Here is a 25,177-nt window from a genome sequence, read left to right on the forward strand (position 1 = left end):
GGGGTGATTTTTTTCAATTTCTCTAATCCTTTTTTTTTTTTTTTTTTTGCTGATGCTGTCTGGCTTTACAATAACTTGGGCCAACAGCAAGCTTCATAAAATCACTATCTGCTGTGTAAAGTTGTGCTGCTTTTTATCCTTGTTAAGCTGATCTCAATATAGTTTCATCACATCGTAATACTGTGGGATTTGGTAAGCACTAGTTCTACATTCACCATACTCTGTTTTAATGTTTTAATAAACTTCTATCATATTACCCACTCAGTTTTCTGCTCTTCAAGCTGAAGAGTTACAGCTTTTTTAGTCTCCCTTTTTGCTTCATCCTCTGAATCATTCGAGTTGCCCTTCTCTGTACCTTTTCTTAACCCCGTTTCTTGAGTTGGAGAGACCAGAACTATTTGCTTCATCAGTGTTTTATATAGCAGCAAAATGACATTCATTGTCTTGGTTTCATTACTTTTCTTGGTGACAGCCAAGCTTTTATGGCTTTTCCATTTGTGGTTGGGCACAGAGAGCTGTGAACTGTGACTCTCAGAGCTCTTCTTTACTCAAAGTTGATGTGAGAATGCTAGCGAGGTTTAAATTTTTTCCCTGAAGCAGAGCATTTCTGTGTTGATCTGGGCGGAAGCTCGTCTTCTGCCGTTTTGCACTTTTGCTCAGTTTTCTAACATCCTTTGAGATCCTCACCACTGGCATGGAATTTGACTACTCAGAGGAGATTAGTGTCTTCTGCAAATTTGAAGATTTCATTTTGTGATCCTTCTTTGGGTCACTGAATTTGAATAAACCTGATTCCTTGGCAATCCAGAAGGGAGAGTGACTGTTAAACCCTACTTGGGCTTCCTATCCCTCGAGCAACTTTCAGTCCATAAAAACCCCCTTTTTTCAATTCCATTCTAACTTAATTTGTTCAATAGTCTTGGATGGGAAGCCTTGTCAAAGGCTTTCTGAAAATCCGAGTCCACTGGATCTTCATGTATTCACATGCTTTCATCTCCATCCCCTTAACTCCCTACAGGTAGCAAGGCAGTATTTTCTTTTACAAAAGCTCTGTTGACTTTTTCCCATCAGATGTTTGTGGGGTCAGCAATATTATTCTTTTGTATGGACTCTACTGTCTTACCAGGATTGGAAGTTTGTGTCTGTGGTTCTTTCAGCACCCTCAAGGCTCTCAGGTCAATGTCATCCGATCAACATGAGTTAGTGATTTGGTTGATCTAGTGCTTCCTGTATATGTATGCTTCATGTTGATGTAGTTCTTCTGATATTATGAAGAACATCTTGTGTGAGATATCATTTCATCATCTTCATTGCTAAAGACAGATGCCAAGAATTTGCTGAGTTTCTTTGCTGTTATGTTCTTATCCTTGGGTCCTCTTTTCATACCTCTGTTGAAAAATGATCCGACCAACCCCCTAGCTGTCTTGGATCTTCCAAAGTATGTAAGGAACATCTTAGTCTCAGTATGAGCAGTGATCTTAAAATTCTTCTTCACTCTTAATTTCCTGTTTACATTTGACCTGCCTCTGTTCTCATTTTCATCTTCCTCACTTTCAGGAATTTCCTGATGTTCTTTTCTTCGCTCTCTTGACATTCTGAGCAGCATGTCCGCTTATACCTGAAAAGACATAGAAGGGAGTTTTATCTTTAATCGTTGAATGTTTTAGTTTGCGGTTGCCAGTAATGCATCTATAGTCAGTTTACTATTTTCTTTTCTAAATTGAGAATATTTTTCGCCATTCTTTGGGTCTTTTTAGCAGCAGCAGAAGTAAAAAAAATAACTTTTGTGGAAACGTGGAACTTTACAAACAGTTGATTGGAAGTAAGGCAATGTGGTTGGTTGTCTTTGAAATTAAAACTGTTAGTTTTGAATTTTAAAGTGTTATATACTTGAAAATATTTACTTGAAAATAATAATTGAAAATATTTTCAAATCTGCTGATGTAAAAGAAGTTGCCTCTTATTTTTTGGTGATGAAAATACCTACAAATCCCATTTATTTTTGTCATTTAGATTATGGCAATGTAGAGTTACATTCAACATTCTTGGACATGTATGGACACCTTAATTTTATGAAATGCAGCTATGATTTTTATAATTAGATTTCTTCAGGAAAATATACCACTGTGGAGCACTATGATGTTGTGATTGTAATATTGTGAATAGTTTTCCTAATTGAACATGACTAAAGTAGTAGTTTGTTAATGATTCTTCTCCCCTCTCCCTTTCCCGCTCCTCCTTTGTCTCAGTTGTAATAGTAAGAGCAGTTGTTCTCCGAGTCCCCAGCTCCCTGAGCTGGACAACAGAGATGGGGAGCAGAATGAAGCCCTTACAATCCAAGGAGAAAAGGTCAGTGACCTATTGCACCACTTAGATGTGCAAAAGTCTGTGAGGCTGGACGGCCACCCAAGAGCACCTGAGGGAGCTGGCTAAAGTGCTCACCAAGTCACTTTCCATCATTTGTCAGCAGTCCTGGCTAACTGGGGAGGTGCCAGTTGGCTGGAGGTTAGCAAATGTGACGCCCATCTACAAGAAGGGGTGGAAGGAGGATCCAGGGAACTACAGGCTTGTCAGTCTGACCTCGGTTCCAGGGATGATTATGGAGCAGATCATCTGGAGTGTCATCACACAGTGTGTACAGGACAACCAGGCGATCAGGCCCAGTCAGCATGGGTTTAGGAAGGGCAGGTTCTGCTTGACTAACCTGATCTCCTTCTATGACAAGGTCACTTGCTTAGTACCTAAGACTGCCTACCTACAAAGTAAAGCTTTTGACACTGTTTCCAACAGCATTCTCCTGGAGAAACTGGCTGCCCGTGGCTTGGATGAACATACTCTTTACTGGATTAAAAACTGGCCAGATGGCCAGACCCAGAGGGTGGTGGTGAATGGAGTTAAATCCAGTTGGTGGCTGGTCACCAGTGGTGTTCCCCAGTGCTCAGTGTTAGGGCCTGCTCTCTTTAACATCTTTTTCAACGATCTGGATGAGGGGATTAAGTGCACCCTCAATAAGTTTGCAGATGGCACCAAGTTAGGTGGGTGTGTTGATCTGCTTGAAGGTCAGGAGACTCTACAGAGGGATCTGGACAGGCTGGATAGATGCGCTGAGGCTGGTGGTATGAAGTTCCATAAGGCCAAGTGCCAGATCCTGCACTTGGGTCACAAAAACCCCCTGCAATGCTACCGGCTTGGGGAAGAGTTGCTGGAAAGCTGTCCAGCAGAAAAGGATCTTGGGGTGCTGGTTGAGAGCAGCTGAATCTGAGCCAGCAGTGTGCCCAGGTGGCCAAGAAGACCAATGGCATCCTGGCTGGTATCAGCAATAGTGTGGCCAGCAGGAGTAGGGAAGTGATTGTCCCTCTGTACTCTGCACTGGTGAGACCACACCTTGAATACTGTGTCCAGTTTTGGGCCCCTCGCTACAAGGACATTGAGGTGCTGGAGCGTGTTCAGAGAAGGGCAACAAAGGTGGTGAAGCGTCTAGAGCACAAGTCTTATGAGGAGCAGCTGAGGGAGCTGGGGTTGTTTAGCCTGGAGAAAAGGAGGCTGAGGGGAGTCTTTATCATTCTCTACAGCTACCTGAAAAGAGGTTGTATTCAGGTAGGATCTCTTCTCCCAAGTAACAAGAGGACAAGATAGGACAAGAGGAAATCACCTCATGTTGCGCCAGGGGAGATTTAGATTGGATATTAGGAAAAATTTCTTCACCCAAAGAGTAGTTAAGCATTAGAACAGGCTGTCCAGGGAAATGTTGGAGTCACCATCCCTGGAGGTACTTAAAAGACACGTAGATGTGCACTGAGGGACATGGTTTAGTGGTGACTTGGTGGTTCTAGGTTAACGGTTGAACTTGATGATCTCAAAGGTCTCTTCCAACCAAATTGCTTCTATGATTCTGTTCTTATTATAGTCCGATACTTCTGGAGAGATGTGGTATTACTAGATAACACAAGAAGCTTTATGGGGAAGGCAGAAGTTTTGGCAAGCAGATGAGAGGTGATTCTGTAAAAGTGAGAAGTAGCATGGGATTATGGGATGTGCACTTCTTGTTTCTCCTAAATTACAGTAGGAAAGTAGTTTAGTTAATATAACTGGCAGTGATTATTGCTTATGCTTCAGATTAACGTCCAGCTGAGATTAATAAGAAGAAGGTTTCTCAGAACAGCAAGATCTTGGAGCACTCTTAATTGCTGGTTTGGGGGAGGAAGAGATGCCAATCTCTTTCTTAAGGTGTAGCTACAGCCTGATCAATGCTTTTGAAAAGCTTTTCATGACCTGGTTGTAGGCAACAATCTGGACCCAAATTCAACAACCTTCCAATCTCAAATTATTTCATGTGCTGTGACTTGTGTGTAGATTCAGGAAAGTGTTATTAGCAGATTATCTATTGACTCAGTTGGCAGCTAGAGGGTTTTTTCTCCTTTTTAAAGAATAAATGAAGTTAAGTAAGGGTATCAGGCCGAAGCTTTGTGCTCAGTTGTGATTCCCGCAGCCATGGAATTGTCTGTTTATGATGCTGAAGTCTCAGCCCAGTATATCTGCTGGCAAAATGTAAACTTCAGATGTATACTTTGCGAAGCGCTTACACATCTTGGGTAAGTATTTACCAGTCTAATACTTTTTTTAACATTTTGGTACAAAAATACATTCTGCGGTCTGCATGGTTATTTACTGCCAGCTCATTTTACTGGTAGCTAATTTTAAATGGCTGATCTGCAAAGTAGATTTAATTTTGAAGGTATTGGTTTGATTTTAGGTATACTGATGTTTTAAGGAGTAAGTAGAAATAGGGGGAAATGGCTTCCATAAGCATAAGAATGACATGAAAGGGTTAATAAATTATTTAGTGAGTGATAGCTCATGGTTTAGGGAGATTCATATTCTTTGAACAGATTTTAAAATTCCTGAGAATATTCGGTGTAATGTGTGTTCTGTGTGTTCTCATACACATAGGGAGTTTTAAGGAACATGGATTTCCTTCCATTTTGGAATTTTTTCCAGTAAGTCAGTGCCAGCCGTGTATGTAGAGTTCTTTTCCCTTGGAACTGATTTTCTCTTGTTTTACATCTTCTGACCCTTGTCAGAAGCCATCTACTGACGTTCCGTGTGATGAGCTTCCAAATCTCGGAGAACAATATGAAACAGAAGCGCTGCATGACCAAATGCGTCAGTCCAGGTTGTTAGCATGTGAAGTCAAGGGAGGTAAATCCAAACTTTCAGCTGTGATGTTTTGTCTGAGAGGGTTGCTTTTTCAAAAGCATTAATTCAATTGCTTTGTGATCATTGGACCATACACTTAGTTTCTGACGTTAGAAGTGTCTAAATGAAGGGCACGATGTATGTACACAAGAGGGATGTTTCTCGTTTTGAGGAAATGGTAGGAACATTAAAGTGCTCTTTCTGTATTTTTATTAATTACGTTGAAGTTAAGGAGAATTTGACTTCTGGTAACAGAAGATGTTTATGAACTTTAGGTGAGGTCTTGGTTAAGTCTCTAAAAGGTAGGTCTAGAATAACTTCAAATGATGTTTATATCATTGTCTATAAATTGTATTACAAGATTCACATCACATTACACTACAAATTGGAAATGTTCTGAGAATATTAGAGACCATTTTGGAATATAATATCCAAAGGCACTTGCTTTTTCTCATAGTCTCTGTGCTTCAGAGCTGCAGAAAATGAATTTTGAGACTCACGCAATTAGTATGCTGTGTCATGTCATTTCGTCTGATTAAGTGGAGAATTTCTGTAATCATTTGGATGGATGCCACACACGCTGGTGAAAGCAGCGTACACATTTAAAATCTACTAATTTGTGTCTTTACTAATTTCAAAAAAGGGGCCTTATGTAGGCGGGGGTTCAGTCTGCAGTGGAAAGCTTTGGGCTGGCAAATCATTTTTTGACTAAAAATATTTGCCTGGTAAAAATATCTGTGGCTTTTACTGTTCTCACGCTTTCCATGTAATTAGTATTTCTAACAGTAAATGATTTCATGCTGAAGGCTTCAGTTCAGCAACGCACTTGAAGTCGTGCATAAGTTGCATCGTACTGGATCATTCCCTCTATTTTAAAAACATAATTCATGTGCTTGACTCAGACACACATTTAAGTACCTTGTAGAATTAGTGCCTACATGGAAATTGTTTTTCCCCTCAACATAATCAAATTCGGACTGGAAATGACTTTGTGTAGAAGATTTTTAGCATTTTTTTTATCTGAATTGTGCCACCGTCGTTTGTTGCTCACTTTAATATTTGTGGGTTTGCAGCTGTCCAGATAATTGAATTATTTTGTGTTCATCTTCACAATAATTATATGCCTCTTGGCCACTTTTTCCATTCAAACGTGAAATTAGCATTTTGCCAACATTGTTAGTGTTTCAGAAAATATCAATGCAAAGTCTCGTTCTCCAGAGAATTAGTCTCAATTTAATGTGAATAGATACAAATATAAATTCACAGTTACGTGAGGTGTAACATAAATTTTAAAAGGCATAACTTGGATCTACATGGGTAGCTGTTTAGAAATGTATTTACCTTGTCTTCTGTATTTTAATATTTTTCAGACAAGTATAAAAGAAGGATTACTACTGAAGCAAACAAGTTCTTTTCAAAGGTGGAAGAAGCGCTATTTCAAACTTCGAGGTCGTACCCTTTACTACGCTAAGGATTCCAAGGTAATTTATGCTACTAGTACCTAATGCCATATACCTGTAACTCTGATTTTGCTTAGACCTCTAAGTGCAATAATAATAATTCAGTGATTTGTTAGTGATTGTTTTATTAAAAAGCTGCTGTACATAAGAAGCAGTGTGTTAAATTAACTTCAAGGAAAAGTGGTGATTTCACTTTGTTTTTTTAAAAATGAAGTTTATTAGAGTTATTTTAACCTTTTTGACCATTCAGGTAATAAGTTCATCTTGAGTTCTGGGGCTTTTTTGGGGAGTGGCTCTCAGATGGTCAAATCTAATTTTAAAAAAAGATTAAAATGTGGATAATGTTCAGAAGTTATCCCTCAAACTAAATTGCATTAAAATTCTTTTAGTCTGATGCCCATATTGCCTTTAAAGAGGTGGAAATGGTTACGTGATATCGACAGGAAGATTTTCTGCCAAAACTGATGTCTAAGGAAAAAAGCTCTTTTTCATCCATTGAAATTTTTAGTGGGAAAATTGGGAGTGGGCGAGGGACATACTTGTCTTATGTCTAAAAGTTGTTTCCTCTCTGCCTTTCAGGGCCAGGACCAAGAGCGTTTTGGCTTGTCAGGCTTTTTCAGATTGTTCTGTTCCATAGCAATGGGTGCCACTTTTCCGTGGTGTTGCAGAGACTCGTAGCACCTGTAGGTGAAGCGCTTCAGGTCTCCATCATCTTCTGTGGCCTGGTCTTCTCAATAAAACTGTTTCGAAGGGATGGAGACCTGTCTTTCTAGGACTGTATGTCTATAATGGCACGGTGTATAGTTGTGTGGCTGTGATGAATCAAGGAAAACATTTTCCTATCAGGGAGCCCAACACTGAAGTACCTCTGTTGTCACACTTCTCCGCACATGGTGCTACCATGAACAGTTTGTATAAAGTTTTAATAAACATGGCAGATAAGAGCTCTGAAAATGGCAAGGTCATCTGTGCCATAAGATGAGAAAAGGAGGCTAATGAGTAGGCAATTGTACACATACTCTGTAATGTTGAATCCAGATATGCTGAAACTCCCCCAACACTGATTCTCCTTCTGAAGGCATGGAAGAGAAAGAACATGTTATGGCTAAGAAAAGGGGAAGGCCTTCCCTTCTATGCTTCAAAACCCATCATGAGTTTAACAGAACCTAATTAATCCTTTGCCAGAGGTTGGAGTGTTTAAAGAAGACATGTATTTCTCTTGCTGGGACATCAGACAAAGGAGTGGAAGGAATCTCTTTGGGCCCTTGAGCTCCATTTTCTCATGTGGATACTGTATCATAGATTCCCCTTCATTAATTTAGAGTTCCATTCTGAAACTGATTAATTTATATTTTACTAGGTGTGAATCTCTTTGTGCTACAGAGTAGGCACCCCAAAGCTGCATCTATTAAAAAAAAAATTTTTTTAAAGAGATTTTAAAGCAATACGTATTTTTGGAGCCACTCTTTTATCTATCATGTACCACTTAAACAGCAAATAGAACTGTATTTAGGGGTCAGATAGGAAGCTTTGTCACGTCATAAGTTTTTTTTCTATTTTTCACCTTTTTTTCTATTTTTATGTTCAAATTTGACACAAGGAAACAAAAGGACAGACTGTAAGCATACCTGAAAGTGGACTCAGACTATATTTGATGTGTTTATCTTCTTTTCCATTCACAGTCTCTAATATTTGATGAAGTTGACCTGTCAGATGCCAGCGTAGCTGAATCAAGCACAAAAAATGTCAACAACAGCTTCACGGTATGGAACCATCATAATACTCGTCTTGAAAGCTGTGGATAGACTGTAACTTAGAAAATCAAGAATTCTCTGAATTGCTTCTTATTTTCCTCTATTTGAAAAGAAAACGTCCTTTATTTGGAAGTGGTATAACATATCAGAACAGTATCACATCAGCTATTGATAATTTTGTTTCTGTTATTTTCTTTTTAGCAGAAATTAGAATGTTAGACAACAGTTGTTAAAAAAATGATGATACAAGGCATTAAAAATTTGCAAGATTCAGTGGTAGCCCTTCGTTAGTACTTATTAGTACAGCTTGGTTTTTATGCTGTAGTTTGTGGTGACATGCTGAATTGACTCATGTAGCTGTGTTACTAATTTCTTACAGCATTTTTGGTTTTCTGTCATTGTATTTTTTTTTTCATTGCTGATCATATCCATGTATGTTTCCAAGTCACATGGAAAAGCTGTCTTTACACTCATACCTTGATTCTGATACTGGTCTAAGAAACAAAGAGTGTTCATAAATCCCTGTTTCTGTAAGTTCACAAGTTTTGCACACAGGTATTTTTGTTCTATTGCTTTATGGAATTAAGTGATGACATCTGACACAGTTTCTCTGTAGATTCTTAACGTCTGGAAAAGTAAATTTTTTTTTAACAAGAACTAGTTTCTTTCTGAAGGTCTTGAGTTCTGCTGATTGCAGTGACATAATTTTTCTTAACTTGCAATTTTTCTTAACTTTGTTCTCTATAAAAATGTTGATTTTACATTTTCCTGAGGATTTTAATTTCACAGGTGGTCCATCTTAGCAGTGTTGGTTTTTCTTCTCCAAGGCAGCCTCACACAAGCCTCCTGAAGGCTTTAACAGGTCTTCCTTGCTGTGGTACCTCCCAGGCAGCTACTGAAGTAGTCAGAGAACTTCAAAGATGTGTTTGTGTTAGCCTGGACAGTCCAGCATGTTATGTCAACCTAGGTTTTTTTACTGAGTAACAATGCAATTAAAAAGGCTACTTTGACAGAAGGTTTCAGATGAGGGGTTGGCTGTGTGAGGTACCAGCTTGCTTTTGAAAAGGTTCTTTCTGTTGCTTTGAAATTGTACTTCCTGGCCAGAAGTAAAGCTGTCATGCAAGCATCAGGGTAGCTAAGGAATGTGAGGCATACAAAGGTGAGTTGAGGACCCCAGCAGTCGTGACTGTCACAGTTCAAGATGAGGTATAAGACTCAGCATCTCCTAAGGACCCAAACTTTGCTGTAGCCTCCATTACAGGGAAAAAGAAGATTAAGAAAACTGGCTATAATGTTATTACTCATCACTGAATAGACATTCCTTGAGAGATCTGGGTAGACCAGAGAGCTGAGAAATCACTAGTCATATGAAATGTAACAAGAGTAAGTGCCTCATTCTCTGCTGGTGTCCTCTCTCTGCTAACCAGTGATAAGACACGAAGGAATAGCGTGAAGCTGTGTCTGGGGAAGTTTAGATTAGACATTAGGAAAAGGTTCTTCACTGAGAGCGTGATTTGTCGCTGGAACAGGATCCCCGTGGAAGTGGTTATGGCACCAAGCCTGTGAGAGTTCAAAGAGCATCTGGACAATACTCTTAGTCTTATAGGCTTGGTTTTAGGTAGTCCTGTGTCGAACAGAAATTTGGACTCGATGATCCATAAGGGTCCTTCCAACTCTTGAGATATTCAGTGATCTATCATCTTGGTGTAATTTTGTGTGAGGAGGAGAAGTAGAATGTTTTGAGTTGGTTTTTGTCTTTCTTTTTGTTGTTTTTATTTTGTTGTGGGTGGTTTCTTCTTGTTTCTTTTTTTTCTTACAGTGTTGGTGGTTTGGTATCCTTTATAATCCTTTAGGCCCACTCAGCCTAAAGCTCACTCTCATTCTTCACCAAAGGCGTGTTTTATATCTAGTATCAAGAATTCTGGTGAAGGTGGTAGTGAAAAAAAGAAATCTCAGGGGCTACAGCTTTAACAGCTTTGGAAACACTGCTTATTTTCATGTCCTGGGTAATTAAGGGCAAACACTATTATCTCTAAGGAGTCTTCAAATTCGTTTGAAAATTTATTTGGGTTTACAGCTCTCCTGGATTGGAGCGTCATCTGATTTGACTGTGAAATATGGTAATAGTCATCACCTCGCTTGATCTTTTGGCTTCTTTGTGTTTGCCTAACCCAGTCTCCCAGCAACACAGCCCAGTGAAGTAAGACATCTCTAGCCTTGCCTGCACTGGTTGGGAGTCACGGGGGTGGGTTATTAGCTTTCCAGCAATACCCCTTAAAAATAAAAAGAAACATTTATTTTTGCTTTTTTCTCTTCTATCTTAAAAAAGATAATCCAATCTTTCTTAAAATTACTTTTTTTCCTTTATGTTCTAAGTGCTCTGATAACATTCTCTTTGTTAAAATAACAAAAAATACATTCTTAACTTTAGCTTTCTGTAGTTTGTCCCAACAGAGAATATTTTTAACACAAACTTATGTGGATGGAATGTACACAAAATTATTATTTTTCCAGGAAAACACACCTTTAACAATTTACATTAAAATAAGGTGGTGTTTTTTTTTTTTACAAATCCTTTTTTTTTTTTTACGTCATTTAAATCTCCTCCTTGCCTCAGTCCCCCACCCCCAGCTTGTAGAAACTACTGGTTTGCCTTCTTTTGCCCTTTCTAGTTTGTCTATTTGGAGACAGAGGTGTGTGTGTCAAGATTTTCCATGCTCTTTTTTTGGATAAAACTCAAGTTCTAAAATTAGTCATAACACACAGATTTAAGGTTGAGTTTATTTGTAATGCGCATGCTTGCAGAATATTTTATATAACTAAATATCAGTGTTTATTCACCAGGATTACTCTTCCTTTCTTACTACAAACAAATTGAGGTTAAGAGGAAAGTTGAGATAAATATCTGCTAATTAAAATGAGAAGCTGCTGAACTTAAACCAGCTCATCTGTTTCTGTTTATTCTTTAATGCTGATGATAGAACTTTTCAATAAGCAGCCCACAAGTTCCTAGCAAATAGTTCCTAGTGCATAAGCTTTCACTAGGGTGTCTTGTAATAGATTATAGGCATTTTGTAGTTCTGAGCATCCTCATATAGAGGCTATTAAATAGAGGGAAAGGTGTCCCTTGACTCCAGAGTCTTTATGTGAGACCCTCAGGGCCAGATTCTTCCTACTTCCCTTGAGGTACCTGTCTCCTAAGTCTGTGAGAAGAGAGAGAAGAGGTTCAAGAATCCAATTCAGCCCATCAAAAATGGGCATCACCTTCTCCAACAGCCATATCAGGAGCCTACAGGGACTTTTGCTCATGCCATGCCTGCAGTTCAGTGGTGTGGATGGGTGCTGAGTCCTCAAAGTGGTGTTGGGTATTCTGCTGAACTTTTTTTCCACAGCGCTTTGATTTGCCTCAGAGTGCTTTACGTTGTTTCAGCACAACCTGAGGAATGTAGTTGCACAGCACGTTACCTGTTTGGGGATGAATCAGGCTCCATCCTTACTGTGCACAAGCAGACGGGGCCATGACCCAGTTCTGCTAAGGGCTGTAATTCCTTATGCATTTTGGTTTGCAGGGGTAGAAGATAGCTTGTTGATATCTCAAATGCATTTAGAAAACTCTCTTGTTCTCAAAACAAGACTTGAGACTGAATGATGCTCAATAGTCCTCTCCAGCGTGCAAGCATGGGCATGTGGAAGATTGGTGGCGTGGTTTTGTTCTAATAGGTGTAAGGAATGGAATTTTTAAATACTAAAATGATTCTTGAACAGGCACATTCAATCATTGACCTTCCTCAGGACAACAGTGATGATTATGAGTTGTTATTTAAAAGAACATTTTGACAGCTTAAGTTTTAGCTCAAGTTTTAGCTTAAGTTTCTACCTCTGCCTTGCTTTTTTCTACCTCTGTCTTGCTTTTGACAATGAAGAACTGAAGCATGTTGATGAGGAAAAAAACTTGTAGATGTGAACCATGCTGCCTTTCAGTCATTGAGCTATATGGATGTTTAAAATGCCCTGGGATGTTATAAATCTATCCTAGAGTCTCATGTAAAATGCACAGGCATCGTGTGGCAGTACCTGTGTTTAATCCATCCAAACTGATGTTTGAAACATTTAATTAATTTTTTTTTTTTGTGGTAAATGTGATGGAAAATAGTACTTTAAGGATAGAAATACTGGCTTTGAGGCACTACTTTGTATAGCTGGCTTTAAACATTTGGTGGTAAATGTGATGGAAAATAGTACTTTAAGGATAGAAATACTGGCTTTGAGGCACTACTTTGTATAGCTGGCTTTAAACATTTGATTTGGATTAGGCCACCTTCTAGTGCAACTAAGAATTGCACAAAGCCGAGGACGCTCAATTTCTTACTATACGTGTATTCTGAAAAGTGAAAATCCTGGCTAGATTAATTCTGCTATCTAATTGCATCTGAGAGTAACAGAGGAAACAATTTCACTGTCGTTCTGGAAGATGCTCTCCAGGAATATGAGATTAATATACTAGGTGATACTCAGGATAGGGGTCCAGCTTGCCCTGACTTCAGGGTTGGACTCAATTATGGGTTTATAGACTCCTAAATGTAGGATTCTAGGGTAAGGTTAATGGATCTTTAAAGCAGATTCCTGCAATTGTTCAGTTCAGAGAAGGCTCCCCTGATTATTAACTAACTCTTCCTTAGCTATGATAGGAGCTTTGTCATCCAGTGCACCTAAAATACAGACCCCTGCTTTCAGCTTTCTGAATCAGGTGCTGAATCAAGTACTTTTTGTTGAACATGCATCTTCTGAAAGTGGACATCTTGAGAGGGTGGAAGCTGCAGTAGGCAGAGCTGCAGTCCTGGGAAGGCAACCGCAATTCTTAGTAATTAGACATTGGCTGGAAATGAGACTTTATATTCCAGCCAATTTTGATTCCAACATTGATTGCTGGGATTCTGAGTATGCTTGCAAAAGTGCCTAATACCATAAATTTTTTGCTGATTTTTTGGTTTCAGTGATGCTATAGACCATACAGACCACAGAGTCTAAGTATTCTGTGGAAAAATACTTCCTTTGAGAACTGTTAATGTGCTGAGGTTTAATTAAGTATTCTTACCTAGTGTTATGAGGCAAAGGCAACCTATAAGCTGTCTGTTCTTTGTATTTTTTATTACCTCCTTTTGATTTGAATATTTTCCAAGGTATCTAATATTTGTGAACGTTTTTCTTTACTCTCACCTGTTCTTGCTGTTCTTCTCCCTATTATTCTGCAGCATCATCTTGTAAGCAAAGTGACCAGTTTGGCACTGAGCGAGCACAAGTCACGGATATTTGGGACTATTTTCTAAATTAGTGCTCATTCCTTATTGATCCCACATTTTGTCTGGTTTCTGCAGCAGCAAGACATCATGCATTTTTTTAAATCCTCTGTTATGGTAATAAGATTCTTTTCCTATTCATTGGAGCTGTCTGTAATTTATAAATACTACTTCTATGGTTTTTCTCTGGTGTATGTTTCTTTTTTTTTTTTTACTAACACTGAACTTTTTCAAGTCGCTGTCCTGTCTGTTTAATACCTTGCTTGGCTGTCTTTGAAGTGCCTCGGTGATCGAGGCAGGGAACCAAGTTATCAAAACTTTGTGCTGTCTGTAAGTGTCCCAATGTTACTACTTTACACTTCTCTTCCTGATGAAGAATTGCATCACAAAATTTTGTGAAATATTAAGGTGCTTATTACCTGTTAATCTTTTACATTATTAAGAATTCATATTATTCCTTCTTACTTTTTTTACATCACTTAGCTTTTCATCTCATCACAGGATTGGGACATAAAAATAATTGGTCTTTTCAGTTCAGTGACTGAACTAAAAATAATTGTGGATCAACCTGATGTTTTAACCTTTTTGAAAATAAGTACTTAATTAGTTCAAATTAAAGGGATTAAATATTGTTTTTCAAGTATTCTTCCATATTATATAAAGAGAAAAACAAAACATGAATGATATTTCATTAAAGTCCTTGAGTGTAGTTTTGTTACAAAAAGTTAAAGTTTTTTTTTCTCTGATTTCCACTTTTTTGGCCAGATTTACCAGTTCTCTTTGACCTGAAAACAGACACTTCTGCCTAATTTGTTTTTAAACAAAAAAATCTTTATCCAGTTGTCCATGATTTCCTTGATATTCTGTAAATTTTGATAGAGTTTGAAAAGCTCTAAGCATTTATATTTGCTGGTTTTTCCTTAGACTTAATATTTTGAGATGCTTAAGTATTTCTTAGTGAGGACAAATACTCCAGTGGAGCAACTATGCTTCAACTGTGGTTAATTTTTTCATTGTTTTCTTCCAGGTTATATTCTTTTCTTCCAGAGGTCTGAAAACACTATCTCCTATCCATATTTCTGAAAGTAACATATCCTATGTCTTGGCTGGAGATGTTAAGTTTACTCGCATATAATTTACATGGAACCAGTTTAAAGCATAAACCAGTTCTTTTAATCTTTGAATCCTCCTGTACAGCCACTGTTTTTCATGGGAGGTTGCCCAGTTGTACTGGAAACTCAATTCTTGCGATTAGTCAGAATTTCAAGTTGGATACTACAATTGGGCCTGAGGTTGTATTGCTTTTTAGCAGTTTATTTCAACACTGCTGCTTCTGACATCAGTCAGCACTCTGCTCATCATTGAGAATCTTCTCATTGATTTTAGAAAATTAACTTTTAATATTTACGATGGGCTTGGAAAACGGAATGCATTGCCAGACTTTTGCAGTATGTTGGAGACATTAATTTTGTAGACTTAGACATATTTTGCTTCTTATCTCGCCACCCAGTTTTTATGAATCCCACTCTCAGAAACACTGCATTTTAAATTTCGTCCTTGGCATTATCAGAAGGGTCAGTGCATGGCACCGTTTCAGGACGGGAGAATGGCATATACAGATGTTCCCTGTGCCCTGTTTGCAGTCTAGTACAGGGCTGACAGAGATCCTAGAGTGACATCTGTGAAGATCTTGGGGTCTCTTGTTGGCTCTTGGAGGTAGAATATGGTACAAACAGCTCAAATTCCTGGGCTGGCCTCACCAGCATGACTCAGCTTTGCATGGGTAGCTAACTCTTGGGACAGATCTAGTTTTTCCTTAGTTGTGAACTATCTGCTGTTTCATAGAGATGCTGATCAGTCTCTAGATGACGAAGACTTTTTGATGCTCCTAGCCTAAGCAATACCCAACCACAGAAAGAGAGGGGAAGTGCTTTGTATTCCATTTTGTTCAATTTTCCACTCAGGTTTTTTTTTTCTTTTCTATATTCAGGCAGCTAAGAAACAAAACAAAAACTGAAATAGCAAATTAATACACTGAGGGGAAAAAAAATGAGACAAAAGCAATTAGTGTGCACTTGTGATCCATTTAGGTTTTTTCCCTCCATTCAACATGTGCTCATTTCCCCCTGCCTTCTCACAGTGACAAAAAAACCATAATGAAGCTGAGAGCTCTCTGGGTAGTGTTGGGTGTGACTTTAAAGTTTTAAACTCCTTATCTCTGACTGGATGCACTGCCTCCCTTTCCCCAGAGTGTCTGGAGATGTTGAAGCTTTAAGTTTCATTATGAAAAAGCAATAAAGCATTTCAGCTATGAGGCTAAAATCCATAGATAAATCGCTTGGGATTGAGCTATTACAAGAAAGCTGAATGCTTTTCAGAAGAGGAAAACAAGGGGATGCTTAAAAATGTGTCTGTTCTGGGCCATATTGTATAGTTTGGTTCTACTTAAATTTGCCTGTAGCTTGTTTTCCACAGCTTTTGAGCAGAAATTTTTCAAAACAAGCTCACAGAAAGTATTTTTTTTCTTCCTTTAGTTTTCTAAGAGGTTTTTTTTTTGAAGTTGTGAAACAGAGTAAGAAGATTTGCATAGAAGTATATGCATTAAAAATATTTTTTATTTCCTTGCTTGAACTCATGATATTAGCACTGGTGAAGCGGTTGGAATGTTTGGAGAACAAGCACTGAAGATTGCCAGATTTTGTTCTTCCTGCAGTTTTACACTTACCTAGTCTCTGACGTTTCCTTCTCTTCTTGTTTTTAAAGTGATTAAAATACCTGGAGAAACCTTAAAATGTATCCTTCAGTGCAGTTCCTGTATACCAAATAATTCTATAAACAAAGGTATTGGTGTAAACTTTGAATAAACTTCCTGCTTCTAGGGAACAAGGATCTCTGGCTTCAAGCAGCTGGATCATGTTTAAACAGGCTTTTGTTATTACAGACAAAAAAAATGGTCACTTGCTTTTTTGTTTTGTATAACTTTGCACCTAACTCCATTAAATATACAACTAAATATTTTCCTTTAAGCACAGAAGCCATTCCGTCTGCTAGAGGTGTCATGAGGTGGTGAAGGAGCTAAGGGCACAGCAGTGTGAAGTAACGTGCTTCACAAATCTTTATGTAAGGACTTTAAGAAACTTGTACTATATATAGCAATTTCCAGTTTACATTTACAAGAATGGTTTATTGTTCTTGCTATATTTAAGTACTGATGTAAGATAAATTTCTAATTCTTCAGTCCAAATTCATGAAACTTTCCTACCCTGCTTCTTGTAACTGTCTTATTATGAAGTTATACTTCTGGAAGAGTAATACTTTTCTGTTAGCAGCTGGTTGATGTTGGATACATGAGGTCAAATTTAGGGAATTAAGTAACTAAGTAAGTAAGTTTCTGAAAAAATGACCTTTGATGGATACCTTTTGCATCTGTTTTACAGTTTGAGGCTGGACATGTGCACATGTCATAACTGAATTACTTGTTTTACCTGGATTCTGTTTTCACAGAATCATAGTGATTTTGGGATTGGAAGGGACCTCTGAAGGTCATGTGGTCCAACCCCACTGCTGAAGCAGGACCACCTAGAGCAGGCTGGACCATGTCCAGACGGCTTTTCAATATCTCCCAAGGATAGAGACTCCACAACTGCCTTGGGCAACCTGTGCCAGTGCTCACTCACACTCCCAGTAAAAACGTTTTTATACAGAGCCAGATCATAAGATCCCCCTGAGCCCTCTCTTCTCCAGACTAAACATCCCAGCTCTCAGTCTTTTCTCATATGTCAGATGCTCCAGTCCCTTCATCATCCTTGGACTTCTGTCTGGTATGTCCATGTCTCTCTTGTACTGGGAAGCACAGAACTGGACACAGTACTCCAGGTGTGACCTCACCAGTGCTGAGTAGAGGGGCAGACTCGTCTCCCTCAACCTGCTGGCAACACATCCAATGCAGCCCAGGATATCATTGGATGCCTTTGTCTCAAGGGCACATAGCTGGCTCATGTTCAATTTGTTGTCCAACAGGACTCACAGGTCTTTTTCTGATTTCCATCTGGGTGGCCCTCAGCATGTACTGATGCCTGGGGTTGTTTTTCCCGAGGTGCAGGACTTTGGACTTCTTGTTGAACTTCATGAGGTTCCCATCGGCCCATTTCTTCAGCCTGTCAAGGTTCCTCAGGATGGTGGCACAACCCTCTGGTATATCAGCCACTTGTCCCAGTTTTGTATCATACGCAAACTTGCTGAGGGTACACTCTGCCCCATCATCAATATCATTAATTAAGATGTTAAACAGGATTGGACTCAGTGTTGACCTTTGGAGGTCTGACTGATAGTCACTGGCCTCCAGCTAGACTTTGTGTCACTAGTCACCAACTTCTGGGCCTGGCCATTCAGCTGGATTTCCATCTACCTCACTGTCTGCTCATCCAGCCCATACTTCATCAGCTGCTCTATGAGGATCTTAAGGGATGGTACTGAAAGCCTTCCTGAAGGCCACGTTGATAATATCCACCTTCGTCTCTTCATCCACCAAGCCAATAATTTATCATAGGTTATCAGGTCAGTCAAGTATGACTTCCCTTTGTTGAATGCATGCTGATTACTCCCAGTCACTTTCTTGTCCTTCATGTGCCTGGATGTATTCTGGGAGATGGTCCTTCATTTTTGCTAGATGCGGTATAAGGCAATGCTACCTAAATTACCCTGGCTGGATTCTACTGCAGAGTCAAGTCAGAGTAGACCTTCGACCCATTTCAGTGATGAAACTGCTTTTGTCCTGCCTTTTAGTTAAGCTCCCTTGTGCTGGTGTACTGGTGCAGGAGATGCTGTGTGGGACTAACTCTTTTCTTCCCACTCCTAAGAGGTTTTTATCATGGGGGCCAAAACCACACATTACTTCATTACTTGTGAGCTTGGCAACAGTGAAATAGGAGAAGGCCAGCAAAAAGAAGGAAGCAACGTTTTAGTGGAGTAGACAGAGCTAATTGTTCTGATTATAAATTCTGTATTGTACTCAGGCAAATATAATAGCTGTTTCTTACTCACCTTGCTTTTAAATCCTCCACTCCCTTTGTAATTTGTACTTTTTCCTGGCTCAGCTCATCTTGAAAAATAGTAGTGACAATTCACCATAAAGCACCAACTGCATCTTTGACAGTGACAGTACTGTTGTAATTTATTTAATATCCCGAAGCCAAGGAATTAAAGTACTGTAGAAAGCTGCACAACTGTTAGCTTTGTGATTTTTGTGATTTGCAGACAAGTTCTGGTAGGTACAGGAGCCAATGGCCAATCAATGGCCCCAGCAGGCCACTCCCAGCACTGTGATGGAGGTGCATTCATTCATGGCTTTCATATGGACCCACCTGCATGAAGACAGGGAAACGGAAGGACAGACAGAAAGCAAGGGAGGCATAACATGTTATCCTGTTATTTGCCAGAACTCAGTCGCCAATGCCTAGAAACACAGAGAAGTTACTAGTCATTAATTCTGTAATGTTCATGCCCCGGGCATCAGGTGTGGTCCCTAAGAGGAGAAGTGGGTGTGCTTGCTCTCTTTACATCACTCTCTCTTCATTAGTTCCAGACAGATACTTTAAAATTATCTCTTCAAAGAACAGGAAAACCATTTCCCTGCCCATTTCAGATTCTAAGTGATGTTTCTACATTAGTAAGGGAATTCAACGCTGGAGATACAAAGTGCTATTAGTGTAATGCCTGATAATAGTTTAGAGCAGCAGAAGGTGCCTTAATGCAAATATCATGTTGCAGGAAGCGGCATGCTTTACAATGGCTGTTGTGTTGCTGCTTAGATACAGACCATTATTTTCTTGATTAGAAAGTGTAGTGTCTGCATTTTTTTTTTTAATTGGTAAAGGGAAACAGAAATGTAGCCATGAAGCTTTGGGAGCTGTATTTTCTTATATATTGCTGTTATGATAAAATATGTTAAAAATTAGGGTATAGGCTTTAATTCATCTCTGTGATTTTATTTTACAGATTGTAAGTCTAAACCCTTTTGGTTGAAGATATATAGAATTTTTCCAGTAGAGTTAGCCCCTTTGAAAGTGAAAGGTGCTTTCAAATTTACGCTGAATTTAACAGCAGCTTTATTTCCCTTCAAGGTGTTAACTTTGTTCCTAATAGGTGCTGTCTGAAAGAAAACTTGCAGTAGCAGCCCAAAACTTGACTGAAGTAATTTCCAAATGTGTACATACATATATTTGAGTATGTGTCTGTTTTTAGAAGCCAGATTGTCCTATTGTCTACATGTGTGGAAATCCCAGTTTATGGCAAGACCTATGTGGTGTCGGACTGAAGAGTATCCTCTTGTTCTCGCCTTCATTCTCCACTCAAAAAGCCCCCTATTTTTCTGAACAGAACAGGAACCTTATTGCATTACTGGGCATCTTTTCTTCCTATCCGGATGTTCTTTATTCCCTATGCTGTTTTAAGACTTGTGATTGCCTTCAACTTTTAAGACTGTATATGCTTGATATCTCCCTACGCCTACTGCATTAAAAGCATTTTTTTATTCCTACTACCTCAATTTCATTACTTTCCAATATACTGCAGTATCTGGCTTTGATAACTCTTCCAAAATCAGCAGTGCCGCCTTCTTGGCTACTTGACAATGGTGAAAACTTTCAAAGTAACTTAATCTTCTAAATTAAATCTGCTTGATTTATTTTTAAGGCCTTTTGTCTCTCCTCATCATTCTTGATTTATTGTCTCCTGCTTTGTCAGCGTGTGAACCATTAGGACCTGCGTTCCTCCAAGGTTTAAGAATTTTCTTATTCTGATGTTACGTCAGTGGTCATCCAGTGGTTCCTGTGACACTTCCTTTGTCATTGTATTATACAATTTCTTCTTGTCTGTTGAGAGGTTAGCATATTCAAAGTGACATATAAATAATAATACTTGGGACAGCAAGCATCAATTTTTTAAAAACGTAATGGTACTAGAAGAAAAGATACTGACTTTGGTCAGTAAAAGAAAAGATACAGGATTTTGAATATGTATTTTTTTGAATACATGCAATGAGATAAGATTACTAGTAAAATCCAAATTTACATGGCTGGAAAATAGTTTTAAGGACAAATCCATTTTAATTTTGATTATGTCTGCATACAGGTTCAGCTGTCTTTAATGAATGCTCTCTAAACATTCCCACTTAAGTTAATCACAACTTTCTGTAAGAATCCGTAAGAAAGCATGCCTTCTGTGCGTAAATGCAAATAAGAAGGTATAGGAAGTTATGCTCAGTTTTGCACAAGCATGAATAGCTGTACCGAGTTAGCATAAAACCATACTGAATCAAAGTAGTATAATAGCAGGAGCAGGTGTTGGAATTTGTCAAATGCATTTTTAGACATTTGTACTTCTGGTCTCTTCAACATCCTCTGGGAAAATTTTTCAAGTCTGAATAAAGTGTTACATTTAGGAAAAACACTTCTTGTTGTTTGCTAATCATTTCCTTTGATCCCTGAGTTCTTAGGTTGTGTGCAATATCTAATAAATAATGACAGTGCATCTTCTCCGTGGGTTTGTAGACTGAAATAGATAAGAACCTAAATGGACTGCCTAAAATCCCAAGCATTGTCAGTATTTTTTTGCATATAATGCATTTTGTCTTTTTTCATACTACCGTATACCACCTTGAAGTTTGTTGTTAAAAATATGTAATTCAAAGAGAATATGTAGTTTAATCATCATGTTATAGATGCTGTATTTACAAATATGTATGTCTTCAAACTTTCCACTTCATTTTTATAGCTCTAATAATAATTGATCCTACATTCATATGATCATCAGTACATAATTAAACTTGTACACTGTTGAAATGCTCTGAACTTTATTAAGTTTATTATGCTCTGAATTTAATCAGAAGTTGGAATATAGGAATTTCTGGTATGTTTGCGTGCATTAGTTAGCAATGTTTGGTGACAGGTTTGTTTGGCAATACATGGATGTGCTGTACCTTCCGAGTTGGCCTTTTGTGTCCCACCTGGCTTATTTATAGCTGCTGTTCTGGGTGCTGTGGTCCTCTTGTCATACTTACCTGCCCTGTGCCGATGCTTTGGATAACAAAGGGCATCTCCATTGGCCCTAGATAACTATGTTTGAGCAACTGAACTGAAGCCATGACGGTGGGAGCAGAGAGTGGGGGCGGAACACGCAGTAGATATCCATGATCAGTAGTATTAAAGACATGAGTAATATAAATAATTATTACTTGAAAATATCAAGTTATCTGGAGTCTTCAGCAATAAATGCAGCTGTGGTTTCTTAATGGCATCTGACAGCAAAATGTTACAGGTTAGCATCGGCAATGAGCATGGAGGAAGGATGGATGTGAAGTGCAGAGTTTTGAGTGGACTTGTCCTTACTTAGTCCATGTTATAATGTCATGCTAAATAATAAGAAATAATCTGTGGGTATATTTGCCCAAGTAAGATTTCCAAATCCATGGAAAGTTGGAAATTCCAGCAGAATGCTGATGGTTGTTGGAGACAGGGTTATATTATGATTTAATGGCTTTTCTGGGCTTCATTTGATGACCTGGCCTAGAAAAACATTTTGAAGTAATAAAACGTCTGTTTGGCTCCAAACTAATGAGAGAAGCATTGCATTAACTGTTCTTTAGGAAGAGCTGCAGAGAGCTACTAATAAACCTTATTAAAAAGCTTAAGCAAGATTGAAGGAAATAGAAAACAGAGAAACTATTCCATTCCATGTGAAGTGAGGACATTAAAAAAAAAAAAAAAGGAAAAAAAAAACCAAATCAAAAAAAAAAAAAAAAAAAAAGCCCAATAAAAAAAAAAGCCTTTGTAAACTTCATTATTGTTTTGATTAAACCAACTATTAAATAGGAAAAAAAAAACCAAATCAAAACACCAGCAAGCCCACAGGATTTTTGCCTCCTCTCCATGTGACTTGCAGCTTGCTGCACTTCAGTTACATTGGCTCTGAGATACGTTAAAGTGCAGCTCAGTTTAATGAAGAAGTGGATAGGACAAATCAAGGCTAGAGACCTTACAGCAGAGACTAGGTAAGTAAATGCAGCTGTAGATAAGTGTTTACTAATATTGTGCAAAAAATTACAATATCTAGCCTGTAGCATTTAAAACAATACTCAGAGCTGTCATTTTTTGGTGGTCCTTTCTTTGCTTCACTTAAGTAATTTGCAAATATGTACATACTATGTAATAGATTTATGCATAAGACTGATAAAGGATTTAATTTTATTTTTCAAACTTCCTACAGCAAAATAAATCACTTTCCTTTAATTTCTTTACCTATTTTGTTTTAAGTCCTTTGCTATGTGAGTAACTGCTTTGTCTATTTTAGTGCAGTGCTCAAAATAATTTCAGTGGGAGGTAGCTGATAGTTTCTGGTGCCTTCCTGTTGTTTTCATTATTTTTCTACTGGTGAGGGAGAGGGGAAAATAGCTTGTACAATGAGCCTCCTAGATACAGCATTTTCAGGTTTCTAGACTCTAACTCCAGACCACTGAAAACTCCCTAACATCAACTTGCTCCAGGAATTGATTCAACCATCCTAGTAGGATATGATTTCAGCTGTTTGTTTTTGTTCCCTGTGTCTTCCTATAAAGATTTGTATGTGTTCTTATACGGAGTTTTATATAGAAATTCCTGTTTAAACTTTCTGTGTGTTTAAATTTCTGTAAATTTAATATCCATATACAAGATGGAGAAATCAGATGAAAGCTTTTGCGGTTAAGACTTCCAGGCTTTTGATATATTTCTGTCTGTAGCAATTGGAATGGCCCTTGTAGTTGCTATAATGCTGTTATGAAATAGGACTGCAATCCTAGTCAATTAGTAATTGCCAGAATGGTTGTTTTAGCTGTTTCAGTGCCTGCCCTTTGAGTATTTAAACCTCAGTGCATAGACAAAGAGCTGAGAAGAAGGAATGATCAAGATAGATTGTAAAGACCTATGCCAAAGACAGATTTGAATCTTGGAAACTGAAAAGGGAAAAATCAAACTCCTTCATTGTTGGTAGTGTTTTAAAGAAAATATTTTAAAGCATTTAATATCTTGTGATCTAGACCGTGTCTTCCTTTTACAGCATCTCATGGGAAAAGGTATGTCAAATATTATAGTCTATCATGACTTTTATTATCTGAATTAATCAGAATGCATTATCTTTTTCAGATAATCACACCATTTAGGAGGCTAATATTGTGTGCTGAGAACAGAAAAGAAATGGAGGACTGGATAAGCTCTCTGAAGTCTGTTCAATCTAGAGAACACTATGAGGTAAGTTGACATCCCTCTTGGTGCAAACTATTCTAGCTGAACAGCTCAAGCTACAGGACACAGACTGGAGTATTCACCCTCCTTGGTGTGAATTGTGTCCAATGTCAGAAGTTCAAATGTTAACACCTTTACTAGTGAAATGAGAGGTTATTATCACACTTTTCTTTAGAAGTTTGAAGGGAGAGCAGGCTAGTTACCCTTTGGAAAGTACTTTCGGTGAACATTGCTTTGTAGTCCTCTGTAATATGGAACCGTAGGTAATTTCAGTCACCGTAGCTGTGTTCTGTACTTGCAAATTTGTCTTAACTTCTCCTTTACTAGACCGCACAGTTTAATGTGGAACATTTCTCAGGGATGCATAACTGGTACGCCTGCTCCCATGCCCGACCTACCTTCTGTAACGTGTGTAGAGAGAGCCTCTCTGGAGTCACTTCTCATGGCCTGTCTTGTGAAGGTAAAATAAACGCTTTCTTCCTGCTTTTTGTAATGCCGTGTGTGTAGACAGATGGCTGAAAATTTAAGACAAGTAACGATTCTGAAAGTAATGAGTAAGAAAAGAGCCTGAAGGGAGAAATCTATTCACTAGAGTGACATTCTTTTGGGCAGAGGGACTGCTAATGATCTGGCTCACCTTCTTCTCCCAGTGCTTTTTTCTAACTTACCTGAATAAAACGGTTCCTTCAGCTGCAGCAACCAGTTTGGAACGTGCTGGGTGGACAGTTTACAGAAAAGATAGGATTTATTTGATTTGTCCGTCAAAATTGTGAAACAAAATAGTCTTACTGGTTTGCAGAATCAGCATTCCTCAGCAAAATAATCATCATGGTAGTTTCGGCCAGAAGTCTATAAAAATTCTTAAGACTTTGTTCAGCATTATGACGTCTTCCCCTCCAGTTCTTGTTTGCTATTTGCTGCTGCCTGATGCTGCAGTACAGGCAGGACAGCTGAGGACAGATTTATTGCTTTAAAAATTCTCTCATGCAGTGAAGGGGTAGAGATGAAGATGCCTTTATGTTTTGATGGTTCGACAGATGAAATCCAGCACAAATTAAAAGGAGGTGTGGCTGAGACTTCAGCATTAAGCTTATCCAGAGAAATTACATTTTGCAAGCAAATACTTATAATAAATCTGAAAGAGCTTTTTTATTTTCTGCTGCAGATTCTGTGAAAAAGTGGTAACAAGTCTG

The 25,177-nt window shown here is 38.4% G+C and overlaps 1 protein-coding gene across 1 annotated transcript in view; it reads left to right on the forward strand.

Moving 5' to 3' along the window:
* Positions 1-5,332: 5,332 nt before the first annotated feature.
* LOC104490089 (diacylglycerol kinase eta-like) overlaps positions 5,333-25,177 on the forward strand; it is a gene marked incomplete at its 3' end in the record, with an annotated part of 33,945 nt that continues 14,100 nt past the window's right edge. The window contains exons 1-5 of the mRNA XM_010132332.1: positions 5,333-5,374; positions 6,567-6,677; positions 8,339-8,419; positions 23,886-23,990; positions 24,312-24,444. Of these exons, the coding sequence (XP_010130634.1) occupies positions 5,333-5,374; positions 6,567-6,677; positions 8,339-8,419; positions 23,886-23,990; positions 24,312-24,444 (472 nt within the window). The remainder of the gene's footprint in view (positions 5,375-6,566; positions 6,678-8,338; positions 8,420-23,885; positions 23,991-24,311; positions 24,445-25,177) is intronic.

Source organism: Buceros rhinoceros, unplaced genomic scaffold (genome assembly GCF_000710305.1).
Source record: "Buceros rhinoceros silvestris isolate BGI_N320 unplaced genomic scaffold, ASM71030v1 scaffold2863, whole genome shotgun sequence".
Taxonomy (NCBI): Eukaryota; Metazoa; Chordata; class Aves; order Bucerotiformes; family Bucerotidae; genus Buceros; species Buceros rhinoceros.